The sequence below is a fragment of the Sceloporus undulatus genome, chromosome 4 (genome assembly GCF_019175285.1).
Source record: "Sceloporus undulatus isolate JIND9_A2432 ecotype Alabama chromosome 4, SceUnd_v1.1, whole genome shotgun sequence".
NCBI classification, from domain to species: Eukaryota; Metazoa; Chordata; class Lepidosauria; order Squamata; family Phrynosomatidae; genus Sceloporus; species Sceloporus undulatus.
Window position 1 is genome coordinate 140,085,046 of NC_056525.1, and position 22,489 is coordinate 140,107,534.

Here is a 22,489-nt window from a genome sequence, read left to right on the forward strand (position 1 = left end):
GCGCCCTGACTGCGGCCTAGTGGCTTCAGGGCTGGACTGAGGCCCTAGAGACCGGGGCTCGATTTTCAGCTCAGGCATGAAACTCACTGGGTGACCTTGGGAGGGTCACACTCTCTCAGCCTCCTCAGGGGAAGGCCATGGCAAACCTCCTCTGAACAAATCTTCCCCAGAAAAGCCCATGAGTCCAAAAGGGCATGAAGTCACACAACCACAAAAGTGTTTTGCATGCTGTGGAGACCAAGGATTCAATAACCAGAGGTCCTCCTTTTTCCAGGGCATGCCCTACATTTCAGCCCTCTTCTCCAGGAGGAATTTATGCAAATCTAGGGCACTCTATAAAGTTTAATAACAACAATAATTCCCAGATATCCTCCATTTTGAGCATGATGACATGACTTTTACATTTCCCTAAGTGTGTTTTTTGGTTTTGTTTGGCCATGTCCTACATTTTTCTTGAATGACCTACACTGTATTACGGTGCCTTGTCCTCCTTTTTGATTAGGACATCCAGACAGTCACCCTTGTTGGGTGCCCTTGGGCACAGTCTCTCAGCCTCAGAGGGAGGTAAAGGCAAACAAATCTTGCCAAGACAGCCCTACATCCTGTTACTCAGGCTCAAGTTTATGCTAATTCCCCCAACATTTCGTGAAACTGACAGTTGCCAGGGTTTGGACCCAGTATTTTTCCTATGAAAAGCTCATGTTGTATTACGAAAATAAAGCATGGCTATGAAGGGGCTTTAACAAGCCAAAGCCCTGCTTTTTAAACAAGCCTCCTCTGCTTTCATTTTGGCCATTCTCTACCTTTGGGGACGGTGGGCAAGAATAATATATAACATCCTGGCACCATGAGGCTTCCAGAGTGTAAAACGGCTCATGGTTGCGGTGGTCTGGACTGCAGTAGGGCATTTGCTGTGTTGATCCTCTCATAAAGAAAGCACTCATCATAACTGGCTTTTTTTGGGGGGGAAAGGATAAGGAAAGTTTGGTCAAAAAATGGTAGAGCACCGAGAGTGGGAATATTAATTGTCTCTGACTTTAGAAGTGAGGGATTGTATCATAGAATCGTAGAGTTGGAAGAGACTGCAAGAGCCATCCAGTCCAACCCCATTCTGCCATGCAGGAACTCTCAGTCAAAGCATCCCTGACAGATGGCCATCCAGCCTCTGCTTAAAGACCTCCAAAGAAGGAGACTCCACCACTCTCCACTGAGGGAGTGTGTTCCACTGTCGAACAGCCCTTACTGTCAGGAAGTTCCTCCTAATGTTGAGATGGAATCTCTTTTCCTGTACCTTGCATCCATTGTTGTGTTCTAGCCTCTGGAGCAGCAGAAAACAAACTTGCTCACTCAGTATAACATCTCTTCAAGTATTTAAACATGGCTATCATATCACCCCTTAACCTTCTCTTCTACTGGCTAAACATCCCCAGCTCCCTAAGTTGCTCCTCATAGGACATGGTTTCCAGACCCTTCACCATTTTAATCGCCCTCCTTTGGACACGCTCCAGTTTCTTAATGTCCTTTTTGAATTGTGGTGCCCAGAAATGGACACAATATTCTAGGTGGGGCCTGACCAAAGCAAAATAGAATGCCACTATTACTTCCCTTGATCTAGACACTATACTTCTATTGATGCAGCCTAAAATCACATTGGCCTTGCTAGCTGCCGCATCACACTGTTGACTCATGTTCAACTTGTGGTCTACTTGAACTCCCAGATCCCTTTCACATGTAGTCTCATTCAGCCAGGTGTCCCCTATCCTATATCTGTGCATTTCATTTTTCTGCGCTAAGTGCAGTACAATACATTTCTCCATGTTGAATTTCATTTTGTTAGCTTTGGCCTAGCTTTCTAGTCTATTCAGGTCATTTTGAATTTTGATCCTGTCCTCTGGAGTATTAGCTATTCCTCCTAATTTGGTGTCATCTGCATTTGATAAGTATGCCCCCAATTCTGTCATTGATAAAGATGTTGAATAGCACTGGGCCCAGGACAGAGCCCTGTGGGACCCCACTGGTCACTTCTCTCCAGGATGAAAAGGAGCCATTGTTGAGCACCCTTTGGGTTCAGCCGGTCAACCAATTACAAATCCATGTAAGTTACCTTGTCTAGCCCACATTTTACAAGCTTGTTTGCAAGAATGTCATGGGGAACTTTGTCAAAGGCCTTACTGAAATCAAGATATACTATATCCACAGCATTCCCTTCATCTACCAAAGCTGGTAATTTTATCAAAGAAAGAGACTTGTTTCTCTGAAAAACATGTTGACTTTTTGTGATTATGGAATTGCCTCCTATATGTTCACAGACTCTCTGTTTAATGATCTGCTCCAGAAGCTTCCCTGGTATTGATGTCAGACTAACTGGACAATAATTGTTGGGATCCTTTTTCTGGCCTTTTTGAAGATGGGGACAATGCTTGACTTCCTCCAGTCTGCTGGCACTTCTCCTGTTCTCCAGGAGTTCTCAAAGATTATCATCCAACATCAACTTATTAGGAACTTTTGTTATTTATAGCAAAGCATGTCTTGCTACAGTTTGCTCTGGTATCAAAATGATTGCTGTGAGAAGATTTCACGTCATGTCATCTGAGCAGTAGCCAGGACTGATAGCTGTGTTACCAATCCCCAATTCTCTGCCTAAATTGAAAGTAGGACTGCATTGTGTTAACATACTGAGTCCATGAGTCACAGAAAAGACATTAAAAACTACACTTTACTTGCAAAGCGTCACTGTGTGTATAATATCAGTACCAGATACATTCTTGATTGCTGCAATACAGCACCCATTTTCTTTTTAAATAGATATAACATCTCTTACCATGGCTAATTATGGACCACGCTATTAAATACAACCATGTAGCACTCTAGGTTCTTAGGTTTTTGGCTACAAAATTTACAAGAATCTTTTTAAAAGATCCTAAATTGCCCAGCTAATCACAAGTATCTATTTTGTAATCCTGTACAACTGCACAAAATGTTCTGTGCAGCCATGCTGGCCAATATGACCACGGAGCCGTCTTCAGACAACGCTGGCTCTTCAGTTTAGTAATGGATACGAGCACCGTCCCTTATATTTGGTTACGAGACATTCATGTCAAGGGGAAAGCTCTACCTTTACTTTACAACTGCATACACAGCTCACTGAGGAATTCTACTAAGAAGCCTCGGGTTGGAAATACAGCAAACAGATATACAGTGGTGCCTCGGGTTACAAAATTAATTCGTTCCGCGGCCGCTTTCGTAACCCGAAAAGCCTTCGTAAGCCGAAAACCCATAGGCGCTAATGGGGAAAAGCCGCGATTTCGTGTGAAATAGCGCCGAAAAGCACCAAAAATTTTTTCGTAACCCGAAAAAACATTCGTAACCCGGAACAATTATTTCCTATGGGATTTTTTCGTATCCCGGAAATTTCGTAACCTGGGTATTTCGTATCCCGAGGAACCACTGTATACTCAATGTGTAGCCGTTTCCTCAATTACAGCTGTTCAGTGAGCTACAAAATACAATTTGACTTCTTCAAATGCATCAACCATGATTAGACAATGAATGCATTTTGAAAATGTTTTCAAGTGGTCTGCAGAATGTTCAAAATGTTATGGATTACTTATGCAAGGTTTACCTAACTTGATTGTTTCATTTCAGATATGCATATTGTTAGTTTTGGGAAAAAAGTTTGGATGTTGAATTCTGTGTGTGTGTGTGTGTTAGAAACTTATTGGTATTCTTTCCATATTTCTGCCTCTTGAGATCAAATTTTCTGTTAAAGAAGTAAAGTCTTGGAACACATCTACTTCATTAACTGAGATCCAGCTACACTCACAGAAGTAACATGATTAAAAAAATGCAAGCGCTTGAAGACATGTTATCTGCAACATTTGCTTCACACTTCTCTTAATCTTCAATCTAAGAATAATCTTTTTTTTTTAAATCAAACTACAGGTTGAGTCTCCTTTATCCCTTTTTTCATGTGTGGTTCAGACAGGGACACCTTTGATTTTTGATAATTCAGTGTACATAAACTTCGTTTCAGGCACAAAATTATTTAAAACATTGTATAAAATTGTCTTCAGGCTATGTGTATAAGGTATGTATGAAACATAAATGAACTGAGTTTAAACTTGGGTCTCATCTCTAAAATATCTCATTATGTATGTATATGCAAATATAGGTATTCCAAAATCTAAAACCCTGCAATATCCAAAACACTTCAGGCCCCAGGTTTTTCAGTAAGACAGACTAGATCTGTATCTGCATTGCACCAGAAAGGCCAACTCTGTACTGTAGAATAAGTCTGTGCCCCCAGTAGCAACCAGGGAATCAAAACAAGGACGCTATACAAGTATGAATATATACAGCTGATTTATGCTGAGTTAGACTCTTAGTTCATCTAGTCTAGCACTATTTATTCCAACTGAGACAGTGACTCTCCAGTCAGGCCTTTCTGGGTCATTCTTTCCAATAGCCTAACTAGACACAACAGAAACAACTTCTGCAACTCTGAAAAGAAGCCTTCCTAAATGTAGAACATGTGCTTCATCAGTAAGCCATGGCTCCTCCATATAATTTCCAGTACAGCAAGCTTTCAAAGTTTAAAACTATGTCAAGAACTTGTCTGGCAAGAATCTCCAAACTTACAAGTTGATTAGTTGAGCAGAGCCTAGAGCAGAGGCAGGAAGTTAAAAAGAGGGTAGGAGCCATTTCCTACTCCTGCACTCCCCTGGGGATGGGGGGGGGGGGGTGCACTATCGCAATAGGAAATGGTTTGGTTTGGTTTTGGCTGATTACTCTGGGGTTTAGGGTTTGTTTTTGCTTTTTTGAAGAGCGGGAGACTTACGGTCTTTGGGGGAAGTTTTAAGGCTTAAGCCATTTCAATCTTTCAGGGCAAAAGTTACCCTTATTCTTTAAAAAATGGTATGTTGGCTTTGAAGTTTCCTGCAAAATGGGGCCATGTGGGCAGCACTTTCCCTAGCCCTGGTCTATGCAAGGAGGCAGTAACAATATTTACCACCTTGAATTCATATGGCCTGACCATCACAATTATTGGCTTAGGTTCCCATGTATCACATTGTTCATATGCAATCCCACAAGATCAGGCAAAGTATCAATATTACAGGAATATAGGCAGAAAGAGGGCCCCAAATATCACTAATAACCTAGTCCAGAAATTCCTGTTCCATGAGCACTCTGATTTTAAGTTTATAACTTTCAGTTTTTAGTTTCTACTAAATACAACCCCAAGATCCAAAATCAGGAACAAATCAGAACTAACATAAATCACACTGATTTTAGTAAGAACAACATGAGGATAGTAGACTGTAATAAGCTTAAAGAGTATGAACAACAGGAACTTTTGTTGTTCCATAGGCCCAGTTTATAAAGGACTACTTAAATACAAGATACATTACAAAAACACACAATGAAGCTTTTGAAATAGGACTGAAACCACAATAGTGATTTATTGATCTAAATTAGTATAACAAAAGTAGATTACACAAAAGAAGAAAACAAAATGGGAGCCCTGTTGCTGCTGCCACTTAAAATTTCACTTTAGGGTTTATATTTTTATTCTTCAGATTCACCCGGCTTGCGAATGTCATCAATCTTCAGAATCATTCTAACCATCTGAGTAGCTAGAGAGATCTGCTGCTTTTTGCCAATTAATGTTTCTATGACATGCTGTTCCTTCATATCTGCCAAGAGATAAATGTAAATATATATTATTTAAATTTAAATAAATTTATATTCAAATATATCAAAATAAAAGCATGGATTGCCAACACAAATACAAGAAAAACACAACACTCTGACCCCCCCGACCCCCATTCCCAACTATCTGCCTATGTGGCTAGCATGTTGAGGGCTGTACTGTAGTTTTTAAATACAGTTTAAAGGCCATTTGCTTAAAATAGTTAGGGGAAATAACATGGCAAAAATGCCTCCCCAACCACTCTAGTGGGCATTTTACAGCAATTTCTTTTACTCCTGGGCAGCCCTAGAGGCCACAAAAATGGACCTGGGGAGATTTATATTTAAAAAACCCTGCTGGAGACAATTCTTTTATTCTTTATGAATAAAATAAGGAGAAACAACTTAGAACTACAGATTGTTTTTTGGACTCCAGAAAATTTATCTACCCTAAGCGTTCTAAACAGTAATTGTTACAACTGAAGATCTAAGAAGATCTGAAAGGTAAAATACACAGTCTGGTACAAACCCCACCCTCGAATGTGATGGCTCAACAGGGTTGGAGTCTTTTACTAAATCAAACTGAAAAGTCTTCTTTTGTAAGATGAAAAGGCAAAAAAGGATAATTAAGAGGCTGCCTGTATTAGCATACATAATTGCGTATGTTATAAAATTGCACTGTATTCATTGCCATGTACAGTATGTGAAAACAAAAGCAGCACTGTTAGTATAACGAACTTCTTACCATTCGTCCCTTTGCGTAAACAATCAATACCCAAAGCAGGGTTGTTTTCTTTCACTTGCCGAGCTCGCACTGCTGTCATTGTTTGGATGGGACTCATACCACTATTCTCAGCAAGTGCCATTGGAATAGCTTCTAGGGCATCAGCAAAAGCCCTCATGGCATACTGCTCCAGCGATGGGCACTAGAATACCAAGTAGAGAAATTCTGCAAAAATGCCTGAGAAGAAGTTCTATTTTATGATTTAACTGATCAATACACAAGTGCATGTTTAAAAAGGTAATTTAAACCCTGACTACAAAAATTTCTTCACAAAAACCTACAACCCATATAATACTTAACTGCATAATGCTTTGCTCTACTACACCATTTAACATATATATTCTTCAAAGTTTCAGTTACTTTCTTTAGAAAGCACAGATACTTTAGTCAAAGGAAATTTATTCTTTTCTAATTAACCTAACCCAAAGTAAACACTCACATCCACAATCTCCAATTCAAAAAGGAAGCAGATTTGACAAGTTTTTGTACCATATTAACTATTGCTGCAAAAAGACTTAAACTACAATAAATATGCTTGCGTTTTCCCTATGAACACCCCCCCCCTCCCCCATTTAAGCCTGATATGATACATGACATAAATTTGGCAACCCTATTTAGACTTTTTATATTCGTTATTTAATTTATATCCTGCTTTTTCTCCAGCACTGGACTCAAGGGGACAATAAGTGTTATTTATCCACCTTCTAGGGAGCCCAGAGTGCCACCCACAATCCCCATGAAAGAGCACGAAGGCTGCGGGGAGGGGGAGAGAGAAATGCATGGGTCTAATGCAGAGGTGGGCAACTGTGAAAGGTTAAGTGCTACATTTGCTCTCTAACAGACAAAAAATATGCCCTCAAATGTCTCTAGTGAGTATGGGGAGATTTTCATGATGTTCTGGGTTTCAAAGAGGCCTCTCCTGGGCTTAAACTAAACTAAATAAATATATACTAACAATAAATTAAATGTGATGGAAATGTATCTCATGCCCCCTAGTGGAATATTTGGAGCATTTCAGAGAAAATTTTATTGGAAAATGTGCAATGTGGTGGGTTGGGGGTTCAAATATGATGGAAATACTCTCCACATCTCTAAAGTGCATTTGGGGGCATTCTACAGCAAGTAACAAAACAACAACAATAACAACCTCGGGGGGGGGGGCATTGTGACCACAAAACAGCTCTGTGGCTGTGTGCAGCCTGCAAGCCACAGTTAATGTAACTCACTCAAATTCATGGAAGAGGATAGATGTGAAAACTCTCTATGATCCAAAGTCTATACTACACTACAATGACTAGCCTTTTAGCATACATGGGATTAAATAACAAGATTCTGTGGGTAAGCAGAGAGGTAAAGGTCCAAAACACAATGCAGAAATAATCCAGTTTAAGATCACTTTAACTGCCCTGGCTTAATGCTAGGAATTTCTGGGAACTGTAGTGTTGTGAGACATTTAGCCTTCTTTGTCAGAGAGCTCTGGTGCCACAATGAACTACAATTCCCAGGATTCCCTAGCACTAAGCCAGGCAGTTCAAGCGGTCTCAAACTGGATTATTTCTGCAGTGTGGTTTGGACCAAAATTTCTGATTTAAAGTCATGGAAGAATTTTTTCCCCCAGAGAAACCTAACTTTCAGTAGCACAAATTAAAAAAATGAAATATCAGTACTCTCTACAGATTGACTTTCACTTTATTACTGTAGTATAAAATGCATTATATATAAACTTGCTTGGGCATAAAATTGTCAAGTTTCATATATTAAAAGTGTATTTATCTATACTTTTCAATTTAATTTTTCATTACTAAAGGAGTTTCAAGGTCCTGAATATAAGGAGCACCTGAAGGAACTTCCTCAGTATTGTTTAAGGTCTAACAATCCTGCTGACACCAGACGTCATCTGATATAGAAGGCTACGTATGAGGCAATGGAAAACCATCTCTAAGAACTCCCTGCCTAAGAAAACCTTGAGATTTAGGGTATCATATGTTAACAGGTGACTTGAAGCCAAAAATATTACAGTGTATTATGCTTTTGCCAGTTGGAGCAACAAGCAAACAGGAGAAACCCTCAACATTAATAAAAGCGAAATGATTTGTTTTTAGACTTAAGAAATTAACCATAAGAAATTCAATAAAATGTTATATTAACTGTAATTAAACAATAATAATAACTGTTAATTATAGCTTTAAAGCCCCCATGGAACAATCCACCATATCACTCCCATGAGCCTAGAACTTTTGTGACTAAGCATATGCTGATGCAAATAAGGTGCTTCTGTTTCCAGGTACTTCACCATAAACCCTCAGCGCAGGAAAAATTAAATTTGCAGTGCAGCATTTTAACACTGGAGATTCTGGAGCTGTTTAATGAAAAATTGGCCAGTGCAATATAAAACTATTTTCACCTCTGTATCTGTGTGTGTGTGTGTTTTTTTTTACCTTGTCTGCAGTTTCACTAACAGCCAATGCACAGGAAATTTCAGAAGCACCCCCTCCATAAACGATACGGTTGTCACGAACAAGATTCCTGATTACACACAATGCATCATGAAGTGACCGCTTAGCTTCTTCAATTATCTAATTGTAGAAATCAAACAGATGTTTAGAATATGATTTTTTTTTTTTACCAATGTTGCCAAGGAAAACAGAAAAGCCTAGAAGCCATGCCTTCAAACTAGGTACTGCATAAACAATTTAAAGTATCATCTGACCATGCCTACTCATTTAGAATTAGCTTTTCATTCCCTTAATGGCTTCAAATTCAATCATGTTCCTAAGGTAATGGAGCTGTAATCTTCCGTACAGAAGTGTAAGCCCAGAAGATCTACACTGAGGTATATGTGTGTCAAGGAACCCACTACAATTATGTGGGATGAACTGTAGTAAAAGTATGCAGAAACAGAGGTGAAGCTCACTTTTACTCAACACTATCAGAAAAGAATCAACTTGACATTCTTGTTGAGATCTACAAAGGGAAATGACAACTCAATATACATGCATTACATATTAAAATTACAACACTAGTTACCATTAAGGCTATTATTGTTGTTACCATTATCACTATGCCTACAGATGCTCAGTGTAATCATCTGTGACATTTACCTCTTTGGGCCTAATTTTATAGTCACAGTCCTGGTTACTCCCAATTAAATTTCTGTTCCAGCAGAGAATACATGTTCTTGAATTCCTACAAACTTCATGCATAACTGCACCAATATACTTCAACAGAGTAAACAGCAAGGGAACAGATGTGCTTTCAATGAAAGTGGCACATCCAACTGAACATTTCTTTGTTAAGCACCCCGTCACACTTTCTCTGCTGATCATTCCCCTAAATTAATTGAAAAAGGACAGCATACTAATTATACAAATAATCCAGCTCTGAAGTCTCTAATGTTCTGCCCTGAACTTTTCCTGAACTTTAAATATTTTTCTTAGGTTGCCAATTTATAAGGTTAATAACGGCACATTCATACAAATTAATTAACTTGTTCTTACAATGATGAAGGAATTCATATTATGGCAAATCAAATCAAAAATGTGAAAATATTTTAACAATTTGGAAAAGAACTGACCAACAAGCTACACAATGAAATTAACTCACCATTTTATTTCCACCTCTAATGAAGATAGTAACAGCTCTGGAATTCTGACATTGTTCAATTATAAGCATTTTGTCTTTTGTTGTTCCAAATGACATTTCTCTCACAACGCCAGCAAATCCTAGTTTTTCAGGGGTGAGCTCACAGAAACGAGGTACAATGCGGCCTCCAGTTGCAATGGCAATCAACTGAAAATAACCACATAACGCCATGAGAAGGAATAGAAATCTTCAACACAAGAAACTTAAAAGGTATTAGGGAAGAATTCATACTTACCTCTATTTCTGGGCCACCAACCCAGCGAACAGCAGGCAACTCATTCTGAAGCAGCAAGTGATTGGCCTCATCATCAAATCCCCACTGGCAAATGACTAGGTTTGCACCAGTGTCTTTGATCTAAAGATACACAATATTTGTTTTACTTTTGTCCTGGCTATTCCTTTAAAAAATATCAAGGACTGCTTGCAGAAGGCCCTTTATACACAATAATAAATGGTCTACAGCCACTTCAGTCCACTAACCAAAGTACTCCCAGACTATATTCTGACATTATTGAACTGCCTGTTTGGAAGATGCATGGCCTAAACTACAGTTCTGGTGCAAATAGTCTGGATGATGACCAGCACCAGAAATGGGATATAACATCCTTAATGCAAATTTTGAAAACATTACCTCTTACTCTAGATCCTCTGGGAATATCTAGAGCACACCTGCTGTCTGCACAGTAGTGCTGCTGAGCTGTCCAGAGCATCAACCATGTCACTCACTCTGAGGTCAGAACAAAGTGCTCAACCATGTGATTGTTGTTAGGCTTTTTGTTCAGACTTCAGAAGCAAGCAACTCACAGCAAAGATGCTGGGCAGCTAAGCGGCACACCTATGTCGACAGCCACACCAGTACAGAAACAGAGGGAAGGTAATGAGAAGTTGTGGCAGCTCTACGGCCAGGATACTCTGGGCTTCCCCCCAGAGTATCCTGGCTCGTACAGACAGGGCATAAGCCTCATATTAGCACTGAAGTAGACTAACTTTAAACTTTAATGTAAGTTTCAATTGCTTCTATTATTGTTTGATGCAAGAAGTTGTGTGCTGTATAGACTATATTCCTCTCCCCTGCAACTAGCAAAATCAAAATTATTGTTGTATCCAAATCACACACTGTGTATGAGTTAAGGAAATCAACTTGTCTTGATGCAGAATTTGAATACTTGGGGTAGACAAGTTTAAATTCAAGCTGAACTGAATTCAATAATCATTTATCCAGTAAAATTATTACTGGGACTCCACTGGCAAGAACACTGATATGAAACAGATCCTTGCCTTGAATCCCACTGTCAAAGACAGGTGGGATTTAAATCCTTGCAATAAAATAAATAAATAAATACTGGTTTTTATTGCAATGTCCAAAAATCGTTAGTTAAACATGCATGCATATTAAAACAAATCAACAGCATTCTAACCTGTTGCACCATTTCATTGAACTTATCCTTTTCATACTGCTGCAATGCCTTGTAGTCTTCCACAGATGCAATATCAAGCTTATGTTTTGTTTTTGGCTTCGGGGGCTCAAATGGGCAGGTCAAAATTGCAATTCTAGCATCTTTAACTTCCTGGTGGAATAAAAGCTACATTTTAAACAGGCAATAAACTTTCTAATTTTAATGTTTACATATTAATCTTTCCCACCAAAAATGCATTTATTTTTTAATAAACAAGAAAGTTGATGAAGTACAACATCAACACAGAAATCAAGTTTTTTTACAAGTACATATCCAATTAGTAAAAAAGGATCACTCACTTTAGACATCTGTGGATGGCTGAAGTCTTTATCCACAATCACACCTTTAACTAGCTGGGTATCTTCCAGTCTACCACCCACTTTGCCTTGAACTTTTATGAGCTCAAAATCAACATCTCTGCGTTCCATATCTGCCACAGTTAGGACTGCATTTACAGCTATCTCTGCCATTTGTCTGTGGCAACGGTTAATTCTGAAGAAGAAAAAAAGACTTATTTCAGCTTACTCAGGTAATACAACAAAAATAAGGAAGATAAAATGGTGTAGGATGCAACCTTGCCAACCAGGCAATCTTACTAAATCGGACGAGATCTCCAAAACACTTTGAGGGCAACTCACATTAGTCTTAGGGACAAAGTACACATTACTTTAAGCATTTTTTTAAAAAAAGCATGCTTAATGCATTTACATTTATTCTGAAGGAAAAGCAACTGATCAGCAGTTTTTGCTGATAGGGAGAGAGATCAACAGTAGGCAGCAGTCTCATCTGCCTACCCACTAGGAGTTCCCTTAGTCAGGAAGCTCCTGGGAACCATCCCTCCAAGTAGCATACCCTCTTCTGAGCTCTGCCACTTCCAAGGATGGCAAGGACAGCACATAAATAAATGAAGAAAGGAAGTATCTGCTTACACCTTGTGTCTCTTTCTTGCTGTGAGCACTCTTGCAGTTAGGACTGAGCCACTAGACAAAAACTTAAAACAGCCACTGTTAGCTACTCACTCTCCTTTTTGGGCAGCATGGCACAGATGGCTGGTAATGGAAAGAAGCTGCTACCTCATCTTCTCACTTGCTCATCAATACCATTCTACTGAGTGGCAGTGGTAGAGAATGTGCCATCAGGTCAATCCTTTTGATTACACCACACAGCAAGAGACTGAATTAACAGACCAGCGTGACATTTCCTCCAAAGATTACAACCCACTTTAGTTTCCTCCCTCCTTCTTATACCATCACTGTTTTATCGTACGAAGAGAGAGAGCATATGAGCAGGTACACCTGCCTAGGCAGAGCAACTGCAACCATCACTTGTCCAGTCTTTATTGTGGAGGGGAAAGGCCATGGTCTCTTCTTGATTGGGCTCTTGGTTAGAAGCATGGAAGACAAGGTTGGGCTCACCTACCACTATACCACTCAGAGACTTCCACATCCTCTCTGTGACCCTCACTGTCACAATTTACAGGACGGGCGAGAAAGAGGAGACAAGGATAGACATCACTTGTATGTTTAGAGCCTACATTCATTCTCATAAGTGGTACAACTAAGAGGCAGCATTGCTGGGGGTGCTGGTGCCTTTTTAAGTTACAGTAGAAGGGACTAGAGAGCAGTGTTGTTGTTTTTTTACTGTTTTATCACCTGTCCTCACCAGCAACAGGTGATCAAGCAAATTCTCTGAATTTTTAGTAGATGCATTTTTATAAAGTGTGTTTGACCTAACTCACTGAGTTTATCATAACAAAGACAGAACATACATCAATTTGATGTTGTTTCTGGAAGAAACTACTTAAAAAAAAAAAGCAATGAAAAGTATAATGAGAATTAAGCCTGGTTTCACATTTAGTCTATTCTCACAAGAGAATGAACATGGATGTCTCTTTAAGACTGTACACTTCCCAGAATTATTTCAAAAACAAACATATACATACACTTTAGAGCCCAGAGTTGTCTTTGCTGTCTGAATGAGAGGCTCAGTATTCTCTGGATCAACAGGAAAACTGTCACCAATTTGGTCCAGGTGGTCAATAGCAACACGAGCAGCCTGTTCATAACCATCTGCTATTCTCACAGGGTGAATACCACGATCCAGTAAGTGCTCCGCCTGTTCCAATAAAGCACCTGCAAGAACTGGAGAAGCCAAATCATAATGAAAATTTTTGTTTCTGCATAGGCAGATTTGTCTTCCCAATACAGTGGTGCCTCGGGTTACGAAATTAATTCGTTCCGCCGCCGCTTTCGTAACCCGAAAAGCATTCGCAAGCCGAAATGCCATAGGCGCTAATGGGGAAAAGCCGCGATTTCGTGCGAAAAAGCGCCGAAAAGCACCAAAAAATTTTTCGTAACCCGAAATAACCTTCGTAACCCGGAACAGTTTTTTTTAATGGGTTTTTTTCGTAACCCGGAAATTTCGTAAGGCGGCGCATTCGTATCCCGGGGCACCACTGTATATTTTTATTGATAAAATCTGATAGAGTCAACTTTCAGTTCTTGAACTGTACATCTAGGTCTGCAAATGAATTCAAGAAACTTTTTAGTAATACACCTACAAGCACAAGTTCATAGGAAATGTCTGCATGATATCCATGAAAGGGGGGGGGGGGTTAAAGATGAAGACAAAGCTTCCAGTTTTATCAAAATATCTTTCACTATGATCACAACGATCTCTTGCCTGCTGCAAGTAAATAGCTAAGTAAGTATTTATAAGACTTTTGCTGGTAAAAGGTTGGAATAACTAACTAAAATATTCTACTCATGGTAAGTTTATTGACGTTTCTTAAGTCTCTGTGTAGGACACACAGTCTATTCATTTCAATTTAGGACTTTTAAACTTTTAATTAGCTGTTATTAACAAATAAAAGTTTGTTGACATAACCAAGTTTCATTTGAAACAAGATAAAGTTACACAAAATGCTTTCAAACACAGGTGCACAGACAAAATGCATCTACTGTGACTGAGCAACTAGTGTCAATTCTATTTTACACAATACATTGGACATTTCTAAAACGGCTCCATTCTTTTTCATTCTAGTCCCTCATATACAAAAAACTATAGCTGAGGCCTTAATATCATTTTGTACTGCATGTGAAGAAGTGGGTTTGTATCCACAAAAGCTCATGTTAAAATTAAAAGCAGTCTTAATGGTGGTACCACATCCCTTTTTAATCCCCTTACTTTCCTCCTTTTTATAACTATGCACATAAATCTACTATAACAACCAAAATTTCACATAATTTATGACAGTCCTTAATAATTCCTACCAATTATGGCAATGCTTAGCCGTTTTGGGTCCTATGCAGGGAGACAGGTGAGGTGTAAATGAAATAATAAATAACTATACAGTGGAACCTCGCCATATGCGGGGGATCCGTTCCGGATCCCGCCGCGTATGGCGATTTCCGCCTATGCTCGAGCCCCATTGTAAACAATGGGGCTCGTGCATGGCGGCGCAGAGGTGTGTGGGGTGCAACAGGCGCGCGTGTGGCACAACAGGCGCGCGCGCCCATTCAACTGAATGTGACGCGCCGCCCCTTCCGCGCTCAGCGGCTTGAGCGCATACGCTCAAAGCCGCTTTAAAAAAGTCCGCGTATGTGGAGGCCCCACTGTATAGTGTATTTTATAGCCAACATGAATTCATCTTTGAGGTTACAAAATCTGTAATAAGAGACTCAGGTAATCTTACCAACAACCCCTGTGGTTCCATCCCCAATCTCATCATCCTGAGATTTTGCCAGTTCAACCATAAGTTTAGCAATCTGATGATCAACATCCATCATATTCAAAATAGTGGCACCATCATTTGTCACAGTTACTTCACCATCCTTGTCAACCATCATTTTATCAAGGCCTAAAACAAAATTTGAACAGTTAAGTATCAGTATAAATAGGAGGGGGGGAAAAACTAAGTATGCAGAAGCTTATATGTTTACAGCATAAAATCATTACACTTACCATTGGGCCCAAGTGAAGTTCTGAGTGTATTGGCTACTGCCTTGGCTGCCATTATATGAGACTATAAGAAACACAGCAACAGAATTAACATGACAGTATTGTTCAGTCATAGTTATCAGTACAAGGCAACACTGTGTCTTCATTCTAACAAATTTAAGCCTGAAAACCAAAGCACATATGTTTACAGAACTGCTTCTATCGATGGAATTGATTGGTGATCTCACCTCCTCACCTGCACCCCAAAAATCCTTGTCCTGTTAGAAAGGAACCAAGGGCTATATTGGGGTTATGTTGTGCTGGTGCTGTAACACTACTGAAATGTCCAATTTAACTATACCTTCATTAAATAAAAGTTAGCTTTGTTTAAACCACTTTGCTTAAAAATCACGGACACGATGCCATCATTTTTGGAAGAATTACTCTTTTTCTTTATACAATTAACATGTGTGTGAGAATGTTATTCGTGGAACACCATTGAAAGAATTAAAAGGTATATAAAGACGTACTATACTTCTCCAAATATAAGGAAAATCTTACATAAGATGTTAGATCCCATCATTATCCTACATTCTGGAATCTAATAATTTAATTAATATGGGATCACTCTAGTGACAGCATTTTAGTAAGCGGCTGTTACTTTGTTTTGCATTTGGCTATTGTTGCATTTTGAGAGATTAATCAATTGGGACATTATTTAACTATTATTAAACTTTTTAAAAGCTATAGTAAATTCCTAAAAGGAGAATATCCGATCATAACGCACGGCAAACTATTTTCTTGCCTTACTTCGCAAGCGAATAATGAACAGTCAGCTTAGACATGCCTTTCTCAACCTGATCCATTCAGATGTTTGGAAACTACAACTCCCAACAGTCTTGATCAACATGACCATGCTAAGGAGCGAAGAATCTCTTGTCTTTGTTAATGCATCAAGATTTCAAACTTTAGTGATGAGCAGTCATCTCTATTTGTCTGTTTAAGAGTCCACAGACCCATTCTCAGGATTATATATCGAATTCACTTTATTTCTCCCTTACCTTCTTCACTATGCAGCCTTCACAACATACCATAGAAAACGAATGGCATGGGCATTACTATTATATTCACTGACTAGAACTCAGGCTCTTCGGTTCCCTTCACAGCCCACCCCGGTCGTTTGAAGTGACATGAAGATCTTCCAACCACCCTTTGGCCTATTCATCCAATTTTTAACCTTTGAGGGATTTTGGGTTTTTTTGATGCCTTGATGAAGCCCAAACTGCCCACAATTGAAGTGTTGGGGGTCCTTGGTCATATTCAGTAGAAAAAACGCCTTAAAAGGTGGGGATCAGCAACGCTTTGGCACCAAAACGTGTGCAACCAAGAGCCACACTCTTGCCACACTCTGATTAAGAGATCAAAGCTGGTAAAACAGTACAGTGGTGCCTCGGGTTAACGAAATTAATCGTTCCGTTGCACCGTTCGTAACCCGAAAAGCCTTCGTAAGCCGATGCCATAGCGCTAATGGGGAGGAAAAGCCGCGATTCCGTGCGAAAAAAGCCGAAAAAAGCACCAAAGTTTTTTCGTTAACCGAAAAAACATTCGAACCGGACACTGTTTTCCTATGGGTTTTTTCGTACTCCCGAAAATTTCGAACCTCGGTATTTGTATCACGACTGGTCCCACTGTATTAAGTTAAGACTATTTTCCAATCTACTCATGGTGATCTACTGTCTTCCTTAAAGCCATCCATGCAAAAGCCCTGTAAGGCGGGCCATTTATTTTGACATAGCCCAGAGTAACAGCATCACTAAGTTCCATAAAAACTCCCAGCAACATCTGTGCGCAGGCCTACACTTTCTCCAAAAGGGAGATTACTGAAGGCACAATTTCAACCAGTCCAGTGAGAAAGAAAAACGGGAGGTGTATCAAGAAACCAGATGGATGGACTAAGGAACTTTCAACCGAGCTAAGTTTGAAACGGAAATGTTAAGAAATGGAAAAAGGGGAAATCACAAAAAAGGATTCAAAGAAATAGCAGGCATGTGTAGGGGTAAAGTCAGAAAACCAAAGCGCGAATGAACTCAGGCTGTTGAGAGATTAGAACAATAAAAAAGGGCTTTTTGGAATGTCTGCAGCAAAAGGAAGAAGAGAAGAAACGGTAGGGCCACTGCGTGGAGAGATGGCAAAATGCTACAGAAGACAGAGAAAAGGGCAGAATTACTCAACACTTCTTTGCCTCAGTCTTCTCAAAAAGGCAAAGGGTCCTCAACCTGAGGATAATGGAGCAGAGGACAGATAGGGGATTTCAGTCAGAATAAGAGTAAAGAGATAGTGAGGAAACACCTTATTATCTAAATGAATTTAAGTCTCCGGGACCAGATGAACTCCACCCCGGTATTAAAAGAACTGGGAAAGTTATATCGGAGCCATTGGCCATAATCTTTGAAAACTCCTGCAAAACAGGAGAATCCCAGCCGATGGGGAGGCCAAACGTTGTCCCATCTTCAAAAAGGGGAAAAAAGAAGGATCCCAACAATATCGTCCAGTTAGTCTGACATCAGTACTAGGAAAGATTCTGGAGCAGATCATAAACAGAGAGTCTGTGAACATCTAGAAGGCAATCCATAATCACAAAAAGTCAACATGGGTTTCAGAGAAACAAGTCATGCCAAACAACTATCTCTTTCTTGATAAATTACCAGCTTGGTAGATGAAGGGAATGCTGTGGATTATGTATATCTTGATTCAGTAGGCCTTTGACAAGTTCCCATGACATTCTTGCAAACAAGCTTGTAAAATGGTGGCTAGACAAAGGAAACTGTTAATGGATCTGTAATTGGTTGACCGGCCGACCCAAAGGGTGCTCAACAATGGCTCCTTATCTGGAGAGAAGTGACCAGTGGGGTCCCACAGGGCTCTGTCCTGGGCCCAGTGCTATTCAACATCTTTATCAATGACTGGATGACAGAATTAGGAGCATACTTATCAAATTTGCAGATGACACCAAATTAGGGGGAATAGCTAATACCCCCGAGGACAGGATCAAAATTCAAAATGACCTGAATAGACTAGAAAGCTGGGCCAAAGCTAACAAAATGAAATTCAACACGGGAGAGTGTAAGGTATTGCACTTAGGGCGGAAAAATGAAATGCACAGATATAGGATGGGGGACACCTGGCTGAATGAGACTACAGTGAAAGGGATCTGGGAGTCAAGTAGACCACAAGTTGAACATGAGTGACAGTGTGTGGCGGCAGCTAAAAAGGCCAATGCTATTTTAGGCTGCATCAATAGAAGTAAGTGTCTAGATCAGAGAAGTAATAGTGCCACTGATTCTCTCTGGTCAGGCCCCACCTAGAATATTGTGTCCAGTTCTGGCGCCACAATTCAGAAAGGACATTGAGAAACTGGAGCGGTCAAAGGAGGGCGACAAAAATGGTGAAGGGTCTGGAAACCATGCCCTATGAGGAACGACTTAGGGAGCTGGGGATGTTTAGCCTGCAGAAAAGAAGGTTAAGAGGGGATATGATCGCCCTGTTTAAATATTGAAGGGATGTCTATTGAAGAGGGAGCAACTTGTTTTCTGCTGCTCCAGAACAGGACCGGAACAATGGATGCAAGCTGCAGGAAAAGAGATTCCACCTGAACATTAGGAGGAACTTCCTGACAGTAGGGTGTTCGACAATGGAATGCAATCCCTCGGAGGGTTATAGGTCTCTCCTTGGAGGTCTTTAAACAGAGGCTGGATGGCCATCTGTCAGGGTGCTTTGATTTGGATTTCTACCTGGCAGGGGGTTGGACTGGTGGCCCTAGTGTCCTTCCAACTCTACGATTCTATGATATTTTATACTGCCTGCGTTTGCCTTTCGATGGGACTCTTAAAGCAAAAAAGAGCAGGAGAAAAGCTAAAAAAATAGGACATTGCTAAAGAGACTTAAGTGCATACGTGTAGAAATACAGTAGTATGAGGTTTTGACATCATTTTAGTGCTATATTTCCATTCTGTGGTTTTGGGACCTGTGTTTAGTTTCTTTGCCAAGACTGTAGGTGTAATTAAACCCTACGATTCGCAGGATGGAACCATGGCAATTAAACTGGTGCGAAGCTGCATCAAGCCTAAGTGTAGATGCAACTAGGAAGGGGCAACAATGGCGTTACAGACTGCCAAAATAAAGCTGCTGGGTGTCTCTTTGAGAGTATGCTTTAATGATGCTGGTCCTAAGAGTCCGGAGGTCGCCAAAGCACACTCCATTCCAAGCACTGGAGTGCAGCTTTGGTGCCAGCTTCGGAATTCTTAGGGTGCAGCATCATTAAACAGCATACCTCCAAGAGACCACAAGCAGCTTTATTTGGCCTTCTGTATGGGGCCAATGAAGAACCAAACAAGATCCTCAAATACAAGAAGTAGGTCACTGATAGCCCTGTTTAAATACTTGAAGGGATGCCATATTGAGGAGGGAGCGAGCTTGTTTTCTGCTGCCCAGCGAAGGAAGCAGGTCAGGATGGCCATCTGTCAAAGGAGGGTGCTGATTGGGGTTCCTGCATGGCAGAATGGGGCTGGCTGGGGGCACCTTGCGGTCTCTTCCAACCTAGGGCTATAAATGGACTGGGCCTTGAGTCCTTATATTGGAGGAGGCTGGCGATGCTGATGGGAGCGAGAGAGGGCAGCCGGCTGAAGAAGAAGCCCCTCTCTTGCCTACCTTGAGGGCCTCTATGCCGGCATGCGGGTCTTCCGCTCCTGGTCCTTGAGGATGAGGAAAGGCCTCCCATACTCGTCAAACGCCAGCGTCCCCATGGCAGACATGATGATGATGATGATGGCGGCGGCCTCCTTCTCACGACACGGCCAACGGGCGCAAAGAACAGAGAGAAAGGATGGACCCCGCGTGAACAGCGCCAGCAGGGATTCCGACGCCGCTAAATCTGTCTCGCGAGACCGCCCAACTGCGAGCACAGACGCGCATGCGCGGTGGCTCCCCTCTCGCCGAGAATGTCTCTGTCTCGCGTCGTCAAGAGCCTTCTTCTGGAGGGTCTCTAGGCTAGGAGGCAGGCGGCCGAGTGCGCATGCGCGAACTCAGAATATTATAGACCGTACGTTCTTCTATTAGAGTGGTGTCTCATTTTGTGTGTGTGTGTGTGTGTGAGGATACACACACACACACACACACATACACACACTTCCTCTTTAAACTGGGGAATCCAGAATGTCACCATGGCAGTTTTATGAATCCTACACTCTTTAATTAACAGTGTAAAACCGGCCCTGAGGCAGATGGACTGTGGTCCACAACACACTTAAAGAAAATATCCAGTTTCAGACCGCTTTAACTGCCTTGCTTCAGTGTTTAGGGAACTTTACTTTTCGACAGCCTTCTCTGTCAAAAGTGCTGGTGCCGCATAATAACTACAGTTTCCCAGGATTCCCTAGCACGAGCCAGGGCAGTTAAGTGGCATCCATCTGGATTATTTCTGCAGTGTGGAAGTAGCCTTGCTGAGAAATAAGCCAACAGAGTTTATGGTCCAAACACACTGCAGAAATAATTCAGTTTGAGTCTGCTTTAAACTGTTCTGGCTCAATGCTAGGGAATTCTGGGAACTATACTTTTAGTGACAGTTAGTTTCCTTCTCTGTCAGAGAGCCCGGGGGCCACAGTAACTACAACTCCCCGATTCCCTAGCACTGAGCCAGGGCAGTTAAAGCAGATCTATTACTCCTAACTGAGATTTTGTGGCCTATTACTTCAGAGGAAACTTTTTTAGGATTCACAGTGAATCTGGTTCCCGTGTGTGTGTTCAAGAATCCCAGTTTAAGTTCTTATCTATTTCCAGTCTAGTCCAAATCAAGCTGCATATTCTATTTTGTATTGCATTGAAATCTCATTCAGATTTTGGCCCTGTGTTTTAGGTACTAGGCAACCTTCTTACGGGGGAAATGCAAGCCAGACACCACACTCAGAAAAGCCCTGGCCTTCTTAACTACATCATGCATATCCGAAGAAAGTTCTTAAAATGGAACATGGCTTCAGCAAGACACAGGCAACCTGTCTTAATTTCCACCAGCATATGTGCCTTGCAAACAAGTCATACTGCTTCTGTTTGTATAATTGGAAATGAAGTAGATGTAGCTGGCAATTACCAACTTGGTGTACACAAAAGCCGCCTTGAGTCCCTGTTCTGGAGGAAGGTGGGTATAAAATAAACCAACAACAACAATAATATAAAAAATACTTGTGCAAGCCACTATCGTTAACTGTTGGACATAAGACAACATTATGCCTGTATGGAAGCTTTCACATACAGACTACAAAACAAGGAAGTGTCAGGCCAATAATAGAGTGATAATAAAAAGACATTGAGACCCGGTTTGCATGTAGTACTAAACTGTGAAGTAGTGAACAGTGGCAAGCACCAACTTTAACCCCTCTGACAGCCCAGACTAGGATCCACCTAAACATTTTCAGTTGATTTTCAAATTCCAGTTTGTACTTTCTTGACTTTTGGGCTGGTTTTGTGAGGAGCCAATGTGTAGTGGTTTGAGGGTTTGGACTACCACTGTGGAGACCAGGGTTCAATCCCTGCCTCAGTTATGGAAATCCATTAGGTGACCTTCTCTCAGCAGAGGCAAACGCACTCTCAACAAATTTTCAAGAGAACCCACATGGAAATGACTGCACACAACAAAAACAAACTGCAAACCTCAGGATTCAATGGATCTGGCCAGGTTTTTTTGCTGCCACTTCACAAAATTTAATATCTAGTAACTATTGATATACTCGACTATAAGTCGACCTCATGTATAAGTCGATTGCTGTTTTGGGCCAAAATTATGGATTTGATATGACCCTGATAAGTCGAGGGTTAAAACTTGGCAGCATGAACAAAGGATGTAAAGGCTGAAATAAAGGGGGGGGGCATGCTAGAATTCTACATGATTCTCCCTAAACTGCAAGGAGTGAGTGTGTTTGCACGTGGT

General features: G+C 40.8%; 1 protein-coding gene across 1 annotated transcript; it reads right to left on the bottom strand.

Annotated features, from left to right (window-relative positions):
- Positions 1–5,434: 5,434 nt before the first annotated feature.
- CCT5 (chaperonin containing TCP1 subunit 5) lies at positions 5,435–20,438 on the bottom strand. Its single transcript, XM_042465362.1, is given in 12 exon segments — positions 5,435–5,693; positions 6,434–6,614; positions 8,911–9,048; positions 10,076–10,261; positions 10,350–10,469; positions 11,533–11,682; positions 11,871–12,063; positions 13,514–13,712; positions 15,266–15,430; positions 15,535–15,595; positions 20,218–20,237; positions 20,240–20,438. Coding segments are annotated over 12 exon segments (1,623 nt in total). The 5' UTR covers positions 20,322–20,438; the 3' UTR covers positions 5,435–5,565.
- Positions 20,439–22,489: the final 2,051 nt, after the last annotated feature.